At 35.7% G+C, this 13715-nt stretch overlaps 1 protein-coding gene and 1 non-coding gene across 2 annotated transcripts; one reads left to right on the top strand and one right to left on the bottom strand.

The window, feature by feature from the left end:
• Nucleotides 1-229: 229 nt before the first annotated feature.
• TRNAG-UCC (transfer RNA glycine (anticodon UCC)) lies at nucleotides 230-301 on the bottom strand. The gene has a single exon. It is a non-coding gene; the product is annotated as a tRNA-Gly (tRNA).
• Nucleotides 302-3482: 3181 nt separating this feature from the next.
• On the top strand, nucleotides 3483-13051 carry LOC137948302 (uncharacterized). The gene is made up of 13 exons (XM_068794341.1): nucleotides 3483-3859; nucleotides 4130-4269; nucleotides 4634-4750; nucleotides 6764-6878; nucleotides 8611-8748; nucleotides 9070-9165; nucleotides 9301-9414; nucleotides 9619-9687; nucleotides 10053-10123; nucleotides 10229-10322; nucleotides 12163-12288; nucleotides 12380-12469; nucleotides 12760-13051. Exons 1-13 carry the CDS (start codon nucleotides 3506-3508, stop codon nucleotides 12850-12852), a joined length of 1617 nt encoding a protein of 538 aa, XP_068650442.1. The 5' UTR covers nucleotides 3483-3505; the 3' UTR covers nucleotides 12853-13051.
• The last annotated feature ends 664 nt before the right edge of the window (nucleotides 13052-13715 follow it).

The following is a 13715-nucleotide window of genomic DNA, read 5'->3' as shown; positions in this document are numbered from 1 at the left end:
TAATTTAATACCTATATAGACCAGCCTATAATATTTTATTGTTCATTTGATTGATTTATTTAATACTTTAATTTACCAGTAACAAGTAATAGCCCTTTTTTCTTTTTTTTATCTGGCATGCGATCCACACTTTGTCCCACAAATCAAAATTGCGTATTATTATTATAATTAATAAAAATAACATCAACGGTAACCTTCTTCTCTTTGTTAAAAAGTGACATTCATTCGTTGCGTCTGCCGGGAGTCGAACCCGGGTCTATTGCTTGGAAGGCAATTATCCTAACCGTTGGACTACAAACGCCATGTTTTATATATAAGTTTTCATTTTTAATCATTACATGATGTGAGACACTTATAGTGAAATGGAAAGTTAATTACTTTTTTGTGTTAGTGTACTAAGTGGAAATGATAGATTTAATTTTATTTAAATTTTTAATTAATAATATAAGCAAAATATTTCAAATTTTAAAATAAATATTATTTTAATTAACTTTTAAAAAAATACTTTTATAATGTCTAGATACGTAATCAAATTTTGACTTTTACAATATCTTAATTATCAATCTTAAATTAGTAATTTAATATAATATTAAAATTCATTAATATAATAAATAATTAAATATTTTTTTATTAATAAATATATATTTCAATTTATTATAAATTAATATAGTAATTTCAAATTAAAATGAAATTATTAATTTAATTAAATATACAAACTAATATTAAATCAGAAAGAGAAAATATACACACTTCCTAGATTTAACTTGTTGCTCTACTTCCTCCCAAGTTTCCCAGAGATGCCGAACATCGACCGGTTCTACAAAACTACACAACCACGCAAGTGAACAAATTTGTGGTACCGTAAATGATCTATTCTTACATAAATAGGTACACAGGATTAGGTGTGCTTATTGTTTGTACTTGAATTGTAATATGTGCTATATTAAGAGTGTTTTTTTAATTGTTAACAAATAAACCTTACATTGTTGGGTCAAGCCTTGACAATGTAAGACTATCCTCACCTCGAATTAACTGAGACAAACCTACATGTTCAAAGAGGAAATTTTGGTATTTTTTTTTGTTATCGTGTGAGTCATAAGACCTTGTGAATGCAATGGGTGTTGAAAATTTAAGTGTCGGTCTGAAAATCCAAGTGTCTTGGTCTAGGCTAGTGAACTTATGAGCAACTACAAAATCCATGTATGGGTTTAGAGAGAATTGTCTAGTTAGCTAGAAGAAAATCCATTTTGAAAGTCTAGTTGGATAACCTAGTTTGTAGTTGTACTCGTATGTGAGAGTGAAATTTGTAATATTATGGTCAATTGAGTATCGTAAATCCTTTAGTGGATAATATTATAATTGGCATTAGAGGCAATTTGTTGTAAATATCATTTGACACCCTAAACATAGCGAATTAGCTCTAAAGTGCAAACACTCATAGCTAGGGGTGGCTTTGAACCGAGTCGGCTCGGTTCAATTTGGTATACCTAGATCTCGAACTGAGTTCGAGATTCAGATAAAGCTCGTTTGTGTTAACGAGCCGAGCTCGATTGAGTCATGATTTGGTTCGAAAGCTCGCGAGCCGACTCGTTAATGGGCTTGAGAATCGGGGACTCGGGAGCGAGGGGGGCAAATTTTTTCCTCCCCTTGTCACCGTCGAGCCCCTCCGTTCACTGTTGTCGCCTTCGCTGCTTGGTTCCATTTTTTCTTTCAATTTCTTTCTCCCCTCGTCAGTCTTTGCTTATGTTTTCGTCGCCGTCGCCGCCATCATCACCAACGACAGGGCCTGCGCTGCTAGACACCTTCCCTTGACGTCGTCTCGGCAGAGGAAACCCCCCCCCCCCCCCCCCCCCCCCCCAAAACAAAAAAACTCTTTCTTAAACTTCAACTGTCGCTTCCTCGTGGCTCTTGAATAAATTGAACATACATTTTAGTAGAAATACATTTCTAGGGACTATTAGTGGGTTTTTTTTAGTTGAAAATACATTTTTAGTAGAAATACGTTTCTAAGGACTATTAGTGCATCATATTTTTTGAAAATATTTTTCTAATTGAAAATTCTTATTAAAAAAAATATAATTTTCTAAGTAAGATTTTCCTGCCAAGATGGGCAAGAAAACTGTATAAATTTTTTTTGAATAAGTATTTGACAATTGATGTTGTAATACTTTTAGCATGAGGCAATTTTCGTAACAAATTTGTGTTTGACATTTTATTTGATTAAGAATTTATCAATAAGTATAGTAATATATTAGATTGATTATGAATTTTTATTTATTTTCCTAGAAAAGGCAATAAGAAGTTCATTTAACTTTCCTAATAAAATTTTAAAATATTTATTGTAATTTTTATAGTAAGTCACTAATAGTAATAGGATTTTATTTAAAGGACTTTTTGGAAATATGTAACATAGGAAAATATTTTTAGTTTTTCCTATAATATAAATTTTCAACCAGGGGCACTAAGGAGGTCATAGTAAATTTATGGCCAAATTCAAAAATTACAAAATAAGCTAAACAACATTTGGGGTAAAAAAGATTAATATTGGTGCGTTCTAATCTATTATCGAGATTCAATCCTGAACCTCCATATCATTTTTTTTTAAATGTATGCATAATTTTATATATAATATATTTGACATATATTTTATTTAGAATATTAAATGTAGGTTAAGCTCGAACTCGAACTCGAACTTGATTAAAATTATTAGGCTCGGGCTCGATTACAATTTTAAGTTTGAGGTTTGGTTGGCTTGAGCTCGAGTTTGAAATATTTAAATCAAGCTTAGCTCGAACATAGGAAGGTTTATATTTAGCTGGATTTGATGCCACTTTTATGCCCAATTTTAAGTAGAGGTCATGCCCAATTTTATGTAGAGGTTATGTCTAATTTTATGTAAAATATATACCCAATTTTATGTAAAATATATGTATAATTTTATATATAATTTATTTGATATATATTTTTTGAAAAGTTTTAAATGTATGTTGGAGCTTGAACTCGAGACATGTATTTTTTGAAAAGTTTTAAATGAATGTTGAAACTCGAGCTCAGTTAAAATTATTGGGCTCGAGTTCGAGTTCGAAATATTTAAATCAAGCTCGGTTCGAACATGGCTCGTTTGGATGCCACCCCTACTCATAGCAACGTCTTTGAACAACTATAAATCTTCGTGTATTCATTGGGTAGATGTTCGAATGTTATTTTGAAATCATTTTGACACATTGAATTAAATAAACAATGAACATAATTGAGGGTTAAAACAATTGAAATAAAAAAGAATAACGTTTAGTACAAAAATAATCAAACTTATTCACCTCCTTCCTTCTCCCCTCGTATTGGTTTATTCATCACTCCTTTGTGACAACGGATTAAGTGAAGAAATTTCTTCCCTCGATTCTAATTTGTTTATTTTTATTTTTAGATTATGATGTCCAGATAATGTCATTTGCCCCTTTGTTCAGGTGAAGCAATTGCCTCACTCCAAACGCCAGAACCCAGTAGGATGATTGCATGCTTCTGCTCAATCGCCCCTTCCGCTTCATATCTGGTTCCAACAACCCGTCAATGGAATTCCCCTTCTCGCCGTCGAGCTCAAGTTTTTCCAATCTATATAACGAAAAACAGTCTGAAAAAGCCAAAAGTTTTGCGAGAGGAAATCGAAGTCGAAGTCGGTGAGCGTGAGACTATTACGCAGGACACCGAGAGTGAGGCAGAGTTTCTCGGAGTTAATGGAGTTTCAGTGGGCATTGAAGAAGATGAAAGGGTGAAGCTCCCGTCGCGAGTTAGGAGTCGGGATGGGCAGCAGGCGGAGGATGACGATAGTTATGACAGATACAAGATGTGGAATGGGAGGGAGGTAGGCTCCTTCTTATTTATGCTTTGAATGTTCAATTGGCCATATTAAAATGTATTTCAGGACCTGGGGATGCATTTCCGAGGGTATGTTTACTCAGTAATAATCTCTTCAATGAGCTGTCTTAAATTTTCTACTGTCTTTGTCATCTGGCACGCGTAAATTGTTGTTTTTAGAACCTCGATTATAGTTTTGTAGCTCTTCTGGTTACTCTAGCATATTAGATTCAAATTTTGCTTGCGAACTCTAGCTCGTTCCTTCCGTAAATTACAGGTGTTTGAAGAAAAAACTTTCCTAGTTGGCGTTGAAGTTAAAGGTGATGAGGGTCTCTTTGGTATTGAAGAGTCTTTGAAAGAATTAGCTCAGTTAGCGGACACTGCTGGACTTAAGGTGGTTGGTTCAACATACCAGAAGTACGTGAACATGGTGCTTGTCTTATCCAGATAAAATAAAAATTATAGCAATTTGATATGCATTTTCTGATTTTTCATGTTTTAATGCTAAACTACTGATCCATATTCGCAATTGTGGCTCGTGATCAATATATTAGTCACACGATTCACCATCATCTCTATATAACATTGTCTATTTTTTTTATTAGAATAGAGTTTTTTCTGTGCATCTTTTATGGCAGATGTAGATCAGGTAGTAACTAATTTTTTATTAGAACACTGTTTTTTTATGCATCTTTAATGGCAGATGTAGATTGGATAGTAAGTTCCTCACTGAAGTTACCAAGCTATGTAGCATTTGTTAATTACAGCAGTAACATTGCAGGCTTGGTCATCCTAATCCACGGACATACATTGGCTCGGGAAAAGTTACTGAAATTAAGAGTGCAATCCATGCACTAGATGTTGAAACTGTAATATTTGATGACGAGTTATCTGCAGGGTAAGCTATTTTTTGACTCACTATTGGCTTCTTGTAATCATGGGTTCAATTTTTTTATAATAGTGAGAAGGTGGTACCTTAAATTGAGATACCTAGTTATCCACTCTCAAAAGTTTCCTTGAGTTTAGCTATTATTCTGTTTTTTCTACTTTATTTGAATGATTTATTTTTTCTGCTATTGTTGCTCTTATGTCTCTTTTTTGGCCATTGACTAATTTTTCACTGGGCTTTGCATTCTTTTATGGTCACGGTCTTGTTACAGTATGGGTTTGTCCCTTTTAATGTGGATGACTATTTTTGGATGGTTGTGGTATTCGCTTTGATGCAGAGAATTGGATTCTGAGCTACCCATTTGTGACTCCAAGGGTTGTATCTCCTCATCAGATTATGTTATGAATTCTCATTCAGTGTGGCTTTCTTGATTTCCTTTGTTCTGCTTTGGAAAATTATCTCTTTGGAACAGTTGAGCTGGCAAGCATTGAAGTCCTTCAAGGGTCAGGACAACTAGAAATTTTGAGAAGCTTTACAACAGCTACAAGTTTTAACAGTTGATAATGCACTTTCACTTGGCTGCATTCCAACTTGAAGATGAAAGCTTGCAGTTGGGTCATAATGAGTTACTCATGTCCTGGAGTCGAGTGAGAAAAACTAGAACAGTACTGGGCCCATATTCTCAGTGAATACGGTGGATCTGATTCAGTTAGGAGGAGATGGTTAAGTTAAAAGAAAGCAAGTTTGACAGAAAGGTGAAGTGGTCATTGCAGGAACATTTTTGCTGCTACTGTCACACTATTTATCTGAAGATTGTGAAAGCTTAAGTTGAAAATTTTCCCTCTTTTGTATCTTAGAGATTCCAAAATGTTATATCTATTAGATGATGCTCGTATTCGTAATTTCCCTCCGTAACGTGTCATTAGAATTCTATTAGAGCTTCAGCCTTCCCGACCGATCAGTAGTTCCCGACAGCTGACAAATAGGGGTTTAGGCCGTAAAAGAAAGGCACCAGCCCCCCTTCCTCTCCTCCCTCTCTCCCCCCCCCCCCCCCCCCCCCCCCCCCCCCCCCCCAGGATTTTGCTTTCCTTATCTAAAGAAGCTGAAGTTGCAGACTTGATGATTAACATGTTAGCCATTCTGAAGCGACCTGACCAGCCGAGAATCAAGATTGATATGGTCCACTGACCAGGCTTTCCAGTCTTCTCTTCTAAGGCAAAGGCTCTTTTCCTCTGAAGAAAGAAAGAAGGTCAGGCAAATCAGCCATTAAAGAGCCATTGGTAAATTGGGCAAAATAAAGAAAGATTTGGAGGCTATACACCTCATTTTGCTGGGATTGTAGTTTAATCAATCAGAGCACCGCCTTGTCAAGGCAGAAGCTGCACGCATCTGGTTTTCCCGGGGGCTGACGCCCCCTTATAGTTGTATGGGGCCAGGCATTGATCTGCGCTAAGTTCTTCAGGAGTACTAGAACCTAAAAAAAGAAGATGATCCGCCTGTGAGATTTTCTCAATCAGGAAGAGATTTTTGAAAATAAAAGTTGGGAACCGAAAAGTCATCCCTTGATTTGATCAGTTTGATCTTTGATGTCAAATCAAATAAGTAAAGTTCTTCAAATAAGATCTCTAGCATTACCTTTTTTCTGTTAGACCATTGATGTCTTTGGGGTTGCTAAAAGATATTCACTACCGCAAGTATGTAAACTCTTTCAGGAAGCTATCATGCAAATTGAGTTATTGTGGGTATTTCTTGCAACAAACACCTCTATTTTGTCTTATGAACCTTTTTTATACTGGTTTGGCATTGTACATTGCTGACTACTAGCATTGCTTATAATTAACCCCCCACATTGGCATTCTCAGTTTTATCCACATTTTTGCTGCATTTAGGACATTGTTGGAGTTTTCTCTATTACATGGCATTTAATTATTTAGTATTTTTTTACGGACATTTTTCCTCTTTGACGTTTTCTGTTGCATCTTGATTTATTTTTTTCTTTATATTTTTTGTTCCGAACTCCAGACAACTTCGTAACTTGGAAAAGGCTTTTGGTGGAGATGTTAGAGTTTGCGATCGAACTGCCCTCATTCTAGATATCTTCAATCAGCGTGCTGCAACACATGAAGCCAGTTTACAGGTAAACATACTTTTCTGTTACTTATATTAGTATTTCATGCAAATCCAATATATCATTGTTCTGATGTGGTTGATTACATTGTAACTTTTGGCATCAATTTTGTTGCAGTGTGGCCTTCTCTTTTTTCTTTCATTTATTATTTATTTATATAATATATTTTTTGGGGAGGGGGGATTTAAGAACTCTAGTTTCTCATACAATTAAAATTATAATTAACTAATTGACATACTAATTAGGAATTATTCATGCTTACGCTTCATGGCGTTTATTTCAAAAGAAGAAAGAAAACTATCAGGCTGCTACCTGCATATTGTTATAAAAATGGCAATAACATGGGTGAAAACAGGTGTTGATGGTGATATGTTCAATACAGACAACTTTGTTAATTTTATAATCGTTGATAATAACAAATTGTGATATATGTACTATCGCAATTTGTGCTTTAGGAGTTCTATTTTTATCTGATGGTGGAATTGTCCAATATGAATTGATATAAAAATATAGAGATGTTTGTAACTGAATGAAGTATTGACGTGAGCATTTGAGTGAAATTTGTGAAGTTGGGTCCAAGGCCCATTCCAAAATGACTAACCAACTTAGGAAGCCTCTTTTCCAACTAATAAACTCAACATCTTTCTACTCATTAATCCATGTGGGATTATTCCTTAACACTCTCCCTCACATGTAGGTCTTTTTTGTGGCTCTATATGTGGATAATTTGGGCGGAGGCCCACATATGAGTACTTGCTCTGATACCATGTGAAGTTGGGTCCAATGCCTATCCCAAAATGACTAGCCGACTTAGGAAACCTCTTTTCCAACCAATAAACTCAAGATCTTTCTACTCACTAATCCATATGGGACTATTTCTTAACAAAATTATGAAGAGCTCTGCTTTAAACTGCCATTTATTGTTAGTATGGTGATAAACATGGAAGATGGCGGGGAACAGTGAACTGTCAAAGACCAACATTCTTTTTTTGTTTAGCTGGGTACTTAGAATGTTTGTTCATAGAGGTCTTCAACACCTGTAAATGGAATTTGTTAGCACTACTTGCACACTAGTAGTTAATTCCTAGTCATCTGGTCAAACACTTAGTCTTTGAGATGTATTATCAGGTTGCCGATATTTAAGGCTGGCCTGAGGAACCCCGGATTTCCATCATCAACAAGCTGCTATAGCATGATAAAGTATGGGTTGTCAGCATATCTAATAGGGTCTGTCAGAATTAAGAGTTTGATTGAGATCAGGTCATGTCTAGCCTGAGAGAGATAGTTTGATCCAAACATGCACAACTTCCCCTAGCATCACTTCAAAAGCTTAAACTGTTTAATCTTTTCTTTCTTCAAAAGATTGTATCCTTTCTGTAAGAAAGCATGGGCAATTCTGTTATGTTTTAAGACAGAAAGAAAGAACGATTCTTTTTGTCACCCTAGGTTCTGGACTAGACAGGTCTTCTGGAAGATGTTAAAGAATTACAATATTGGGAGTACCAACTTGCCTATGAAGAATTGGATTTTTTACATACATTATGCATTTTTTAAAGAAATGACACTTAATAGGTAACTGTCTATTGTGCTTATACTTGTCATAAATCTCTATCTGTGACTGATGAAATATGAATACCAGACTTCCATGGGTTCATCTAGTTATGTTTCACAAGGAAAAAAGTGCAAAACACCAGGGAACGTGTACAAATGCATTGATTAACAGGAAATTATTGTAATTCAGGTTGCATTGGCACAAATGGAATATCAATTACCTCGATTAACAAAGATGTGGTCCCACCTCGAGCGTCAAGCTGGAGGCAAGGTGAAGGGAATGGGTGAGAAACAAATTGAAGTGGATAAGCGTATTTTACGGACCCAGGTAAGTTGCTTGTTCTTGCTGGCTGCTATCTTTGGCTACTAGCTAGGTTTCTTGTTCCCAGGAGCTAGAAAGCATGAATCCAACTAATATGATAGGTTATGAATTCCATGTCACCGGTCAAGTTGGTTTTAGCTGGACCATGAACTGGACTGGAAGTTGTCTTCTTTAATCTGGCTGTGAGAACTCATGGCAAGTGGCAACATTGCTGGGCATGAATGCCTTATTTAGCAAATGATTCAATCTTATTTTCGATTGACTAATCGAACCTTCTCTTTTCTACTCATTTTTGTATAACTAGAGAAATTTTCTACTTCTTGACAGATTGGTGCACTAAAGAAAGAACTGGAATCTGTTCGGCAGCATCGGAAGCAGTATAGGAACCGCCGTTTGTCAGTACCAGTTCCTGTAGTGTCTTTGGTGAGTGCAGATGAAGATGACTGAAGATGTTTGTATTTATTTATGCATTTATGTTGTTATGGAAAGTAAGTCTTTTTACTCCGTTGTCATTGTCTCAAATTTTACTTAATTTATGATGTTTGATAAATATTTAAGGTTGGATACACAAATGCGGGAAAAAGTACACTTCTGAACCGATTAACTGGAGCAGATGTTCTTTCAGAGGATCGGCTATTTGCAACACTAGATCCAACTACAAGAAGGGTGCAGGTCAGTTGCATAGATCGGATCAGAAGTAGATATGCTAAGGCATCATGTTATTTTATGTTTTTTAGGATGAATCTGTCTTCTGAGGTATATTATGGGTGCTATCATCCTGATGTAGATAAAACTGACTTATAATTATCCATTGCATGCCATGGATTACAGTTTTGCAAGGCAAGTCAATTTTGAATTGTTCCACTTGTTGTATAGATGAACAGTGGGAAGGAGTTCCTTTTAACAGACACTGTGGGTTTCATTCAAAAGCTACCAACTACACTGGTGAGCCATTATCCAAGTGAAAGTTCATTCTATTCTTCAGAATTTCTAATCAATACTGCTCATGCTAGCCAAATTGAAAACTGGGGGTTGACCTGTTGGAAACCTGGATTCTGCCTCAGTAGTAGTTGCACAATATTTTGTGTAATGTTATTCAAGTCTTTAACAAAATTGAGATGATATTGAAAATTTTCAAGTGATTGTTATGATTTTTTTTCAAATGATACCCTCCGCAGAGGAAGCAGAGAGTGAGGGTAGGGATGTTATGGATATATGGTTAAATCATTGCTTCTCCTTGGTTAAATTGTTGTTGCAACAACTCCCAAGAATAGTAACTCACCGTCAAGAAACTAATTGAATTATTACAGGTAGCAGCTTTTCGAGCAACATTAGAGGAGATATCAGAGTCCTCACTTTTAGTTCATGTCGTTGATATCAGGTAGACTTGCAGTTGCTGTAACCTTTTGTACTAGTCAATGGACTTGTTTTGCCCTAAATGTATTGACTCAAATACATTTTTTTTTTAATGTGGGTCAAAGAACAGTCACCCGCTTGCGCAGCAACAGATGGATGCTGTCAATAATGTCCTATCAGAACTAGATGTGGAGTCAATTCCACAAATGATGGCATGGAATAAGGTAAGACTAGACATGAATTTTTTACTTGGATTTCTTTGTCTTCCTCCATTTGTACACATTCATTTATTGACACTTCGATTTTTTTTTTTTTTAAAAAAAAACTTCTGACACTTCGCATACAATGTTGATCTTGAATAGTTGCCTAGGCTATTGCACTTCATTTCTCATTGCACAAATGTGTGTGTCTGGCCTGATTTTGTGCATGAAATGTGCAAGTTTTTCACTGCAAAATGAGAAATAGGTGAAGATTGCGTTCATTCTGAAAATCTGTGAGCTATTGCAATTCAGGAAAATATTACAGATGTTTTGGCAATTTTTTTCTGTCTGCTATATAATGGGACCGTATCTTCCTGTATGATTCGATGTGTGATCCAATGGGGTTTTAAAGAAATCAATGGATTCATTACCTTCTTACCGTGTGGGAGGATTCATTTGAAGCTGACCTTGCCCTATTTATAGCAGTCATGAGGTTCCCAAACCTGATAGCCTTTTGACTATTGTAAATACTTTGGGACAAAAAGTATGTCTAATCATATTGTTGAATTTTTGAAAAAGAGAAAAACTTCACTAACTTGTTGTAATCTGAGTACATGATCCCCTATTTATAATAAAAAAAAGTAGTAGAGTCCAATTATAATTCAACTACCCTTGTCCCAATTACTCCCAAAGTTTAACACTTAAAGATAAGTCTTAACATAATTAAACAACTGAACATAAATAGAAAGACTAACATAACTAAAACACCTTTTATCTGAAACTCTTCTGTGAGACCTCATTCCATAATAATTTTGGTCATGTAAGACTTCTTATTGTGAGAGTCATGTAAAACTCTTCCATATCTGCTCTTCAACACTCTCCCTCAAGTTAGAGTTTATAACTTCATTTTGCAATGAAAAATATATATATTTTTTTTATGAAATGAAATGAAAAGGATTCTTGCTCTTCAATTTTCTTTTACTGAAAAAAATTCTTCACATATGCAATTCTTCATAGATGCAAAAACTTCCATATTTTGTGTTTCCCCTTTCTTGAATATTTTGGTCACATAAAAATTACCACAACATGTGGAATAAAATACCTATTTCTTGTATTTCTTCTTCCACTACTCTCCCTCAAGCTGGAAGGTATCGGTGTAATCCGAACTGGAAACAAAAACATAATTGTATTTATTATTTCCTCCATCAAGGTGTCCCGAGGATAAGAACTCAATCGGACACAAACTCTCAAAAAATAAAATGGGTGATGTATGTATAAAAAATGTTGAAACTAACCTCATAGGATTCCAAACAAAAGTAGTGATAATAATCACTAAAAAGGATAACGCCTATTACTCAAAGGATGACGATAAAAACCCACTTAAGGGTACTCATAAAAAAGTCTCAATAGACTTAAAACACCCATATGTATATAAAAAGAGAAACCAACCAAAGCAACGCACAAGAGGTTGGCCCAAAGGGGTATGTGAGAGTAAAAAAAGAATGGTAGGAGAAAAGTAACCGATAAAAAGGGGTATATGGGGAATGTAACGAAGGAAAAACAACCACTTCGATAATAAGAAGGAGATTGTAACTAAAACACCTTTTAACTGAAATTCTTATGTAAGACTTCCTTCCATATCTGTTTTTCAGCACATATGGCAATAACATTTTTAACTGAACTGTGCATGAAGAAATAACTGCCTAATTTATAGTCAGTAAATACATAGTTAAAAATAAATGTTGCATTCAACTTGTCTTGGAAGTATATGACACGAAAAACCAACTTCTGCTGGAAGGTGGTCCATACAATTTACTGAGACTGGACAAAGAGAATATAAATGACGTGAGACCATATTTTGCAGGTTGATCAAGCAAGTGATCCCCAGAAAGTAAAAACTGAAGCAATGGAAAGAGGGGTTATTTGTATATCAGCCCTAAAAGGTGATGGATTACATGACTTCTGCAAAGCTGTTCAAGAGAAACTGAAGGTATGGATTAAATGTCTTTCTATTTATTCTAATTATCTTTTCGTTACTGATATGTGATTGGGGAGACACATCTACATTATAATCTTGACAGGATTCTATGGTGTGGGTTGAAGCTATGGTACCATATGACAAGGGAGAACTTTTGAACACCATACACCAGGTTGGGATGGTAGAGGAAATGGTCAGTATTGTTCTTGAACACTGAACTTCATGTTTATATAGCAAATGAAACATTTGGGTGCAGATGGTTTTTTTCTTTTTCATGTTGATTACACAAACTCTACATCTGAAACCCTGTGAAATTTAAACCCGGGAAGTGGACAACTCTCTCTCTCTCTCTCTTACACACACAGGTCCCTCTGAATGATTTCTGAAACACAGGATCATGGCCAAGTGATTAAGTTTGCTTTGAACGGAACTCGGTGTCTTTTTTCTTTTTAGATGCTGACCATTGTTTGTCATATATTTTAGGAATATGGTGAGAATGGTACTCTGGTTAGAGCTCATGTTCCTCTTCCACTTGCAAGATTGCTCGCGCCTATGAGACAACTCTGTAAATCCTAGTCTAGGCAAGGCTGCACCATCATCCACTGCTGTGTAAAGATGTCTTTGATTGCGCTAGCCACACCTTTGTATTTCTTTTCTTCACACAGAACCTAAATTTTTTACTTTTCTTTTTGGTTACTTTTTCTACATATGAAAATGCAATTCTAGTGTAAATATCGCAAGTCGCCTTTTACCATTTCCGGATGCGAACAACTTTATATTATTTGCAGAGTTTTAAGATCTGAACTGTAACCTGTAGACGCTAGAACACAGTTTTTAAGTCAAATTGATGGCTTTTGGGCCGTAACGGAAAGCATGTAATGCTCGTAAATGGGATTCATTAATTAGAAAAAAAAAAACAGAGAAGAAACAAAATACAGACAAGAAGAACTACGTTGAGCGATTCTCCTAATCGTTGTGGACTGCTCTCAATTCTCGATTGCTTTCCAGTCTCTTGAAAACGCCATGGACTTTCTGGCTGTCTTCTACGTAGAGTTCTCACATGCAGTTGCAGAACGATCCTACGAAAAAAAAACCCGGAGAGAAGCAAAATAATCAAGAGTTCGAATCAGCCTCTCCCTGCGTTTTTCAACAGCTTGGTTGAACAGCAAAACGACCATGAACAGGTCGGCAGAGAGATCATTGCCGTTCAAGAAAGCTGTGGAAGAGCGCAAAGAGCCACTCATGAAGAGACCCCACCAGCAGCCACAATCAGAACATGGATCAGAGAGGAGAATATTGCACGATAGATGGAGAGAAGAAAGGTATTTATAGAGTGGAAGGGAGCAGTTTCTGCAACTCGGCCATAACTGAAGAGCATGTACTGGTACGTTTGGTACTTCAGTCTCCATCTTCCTTCACTGTAACGCGTATGTATCATA

The sequence above is a fragment of the Aristolochia californica genome, unplaced genomic scaffold (assembly GCF_029961685.1).
Source record: "Aristolochia californica isolate CCGP_79_NKW_82.1479 unplaced genomic scaffold, dmAriCali1.0.hap1 SCAF_13, whole genome shotgun sequence".
In the NCBI taxonomy this organism is placed as follows: Eukaryota; Viridiplantae; Streptophyta; class Magnoliopsida; order Piperales; family Aristolochiaceae; genus Aristolochia; species Aristolochia californica.
Note: the sequence above shows the minus strand (reverse complement) of the source record. Positions and strands in the feature narration are given on the sequence as shown.

What these genes read in the sequence shown, in the direction of transcription:
- LOC137948302 (XM_068794341.1), top strand. Translation starts at nt 3,506, where the DNA reads ATGATTGCATGCTTCTGCTCAATCGCCCCTTCCGCTTCATATCTGGTT. An exon ending in GTTGGTTCAACATACCAGAA is followed by an intron (nt 4,270 to 4,633) that starts GTACGTGAACAT and finishes GTAACATTGCAG; the next exon opens with GCTTGGTCATCCTAATCCAC. An exon ending in CAACTACAAGAAGGGTGCAG is followed by an intron (nt 9,415 to 9,618) that starts GTCAGTTGCATA and finishes CTTGTTGTATAG; the next exon opens with ATGAACAGTGGGAAGGAGTT.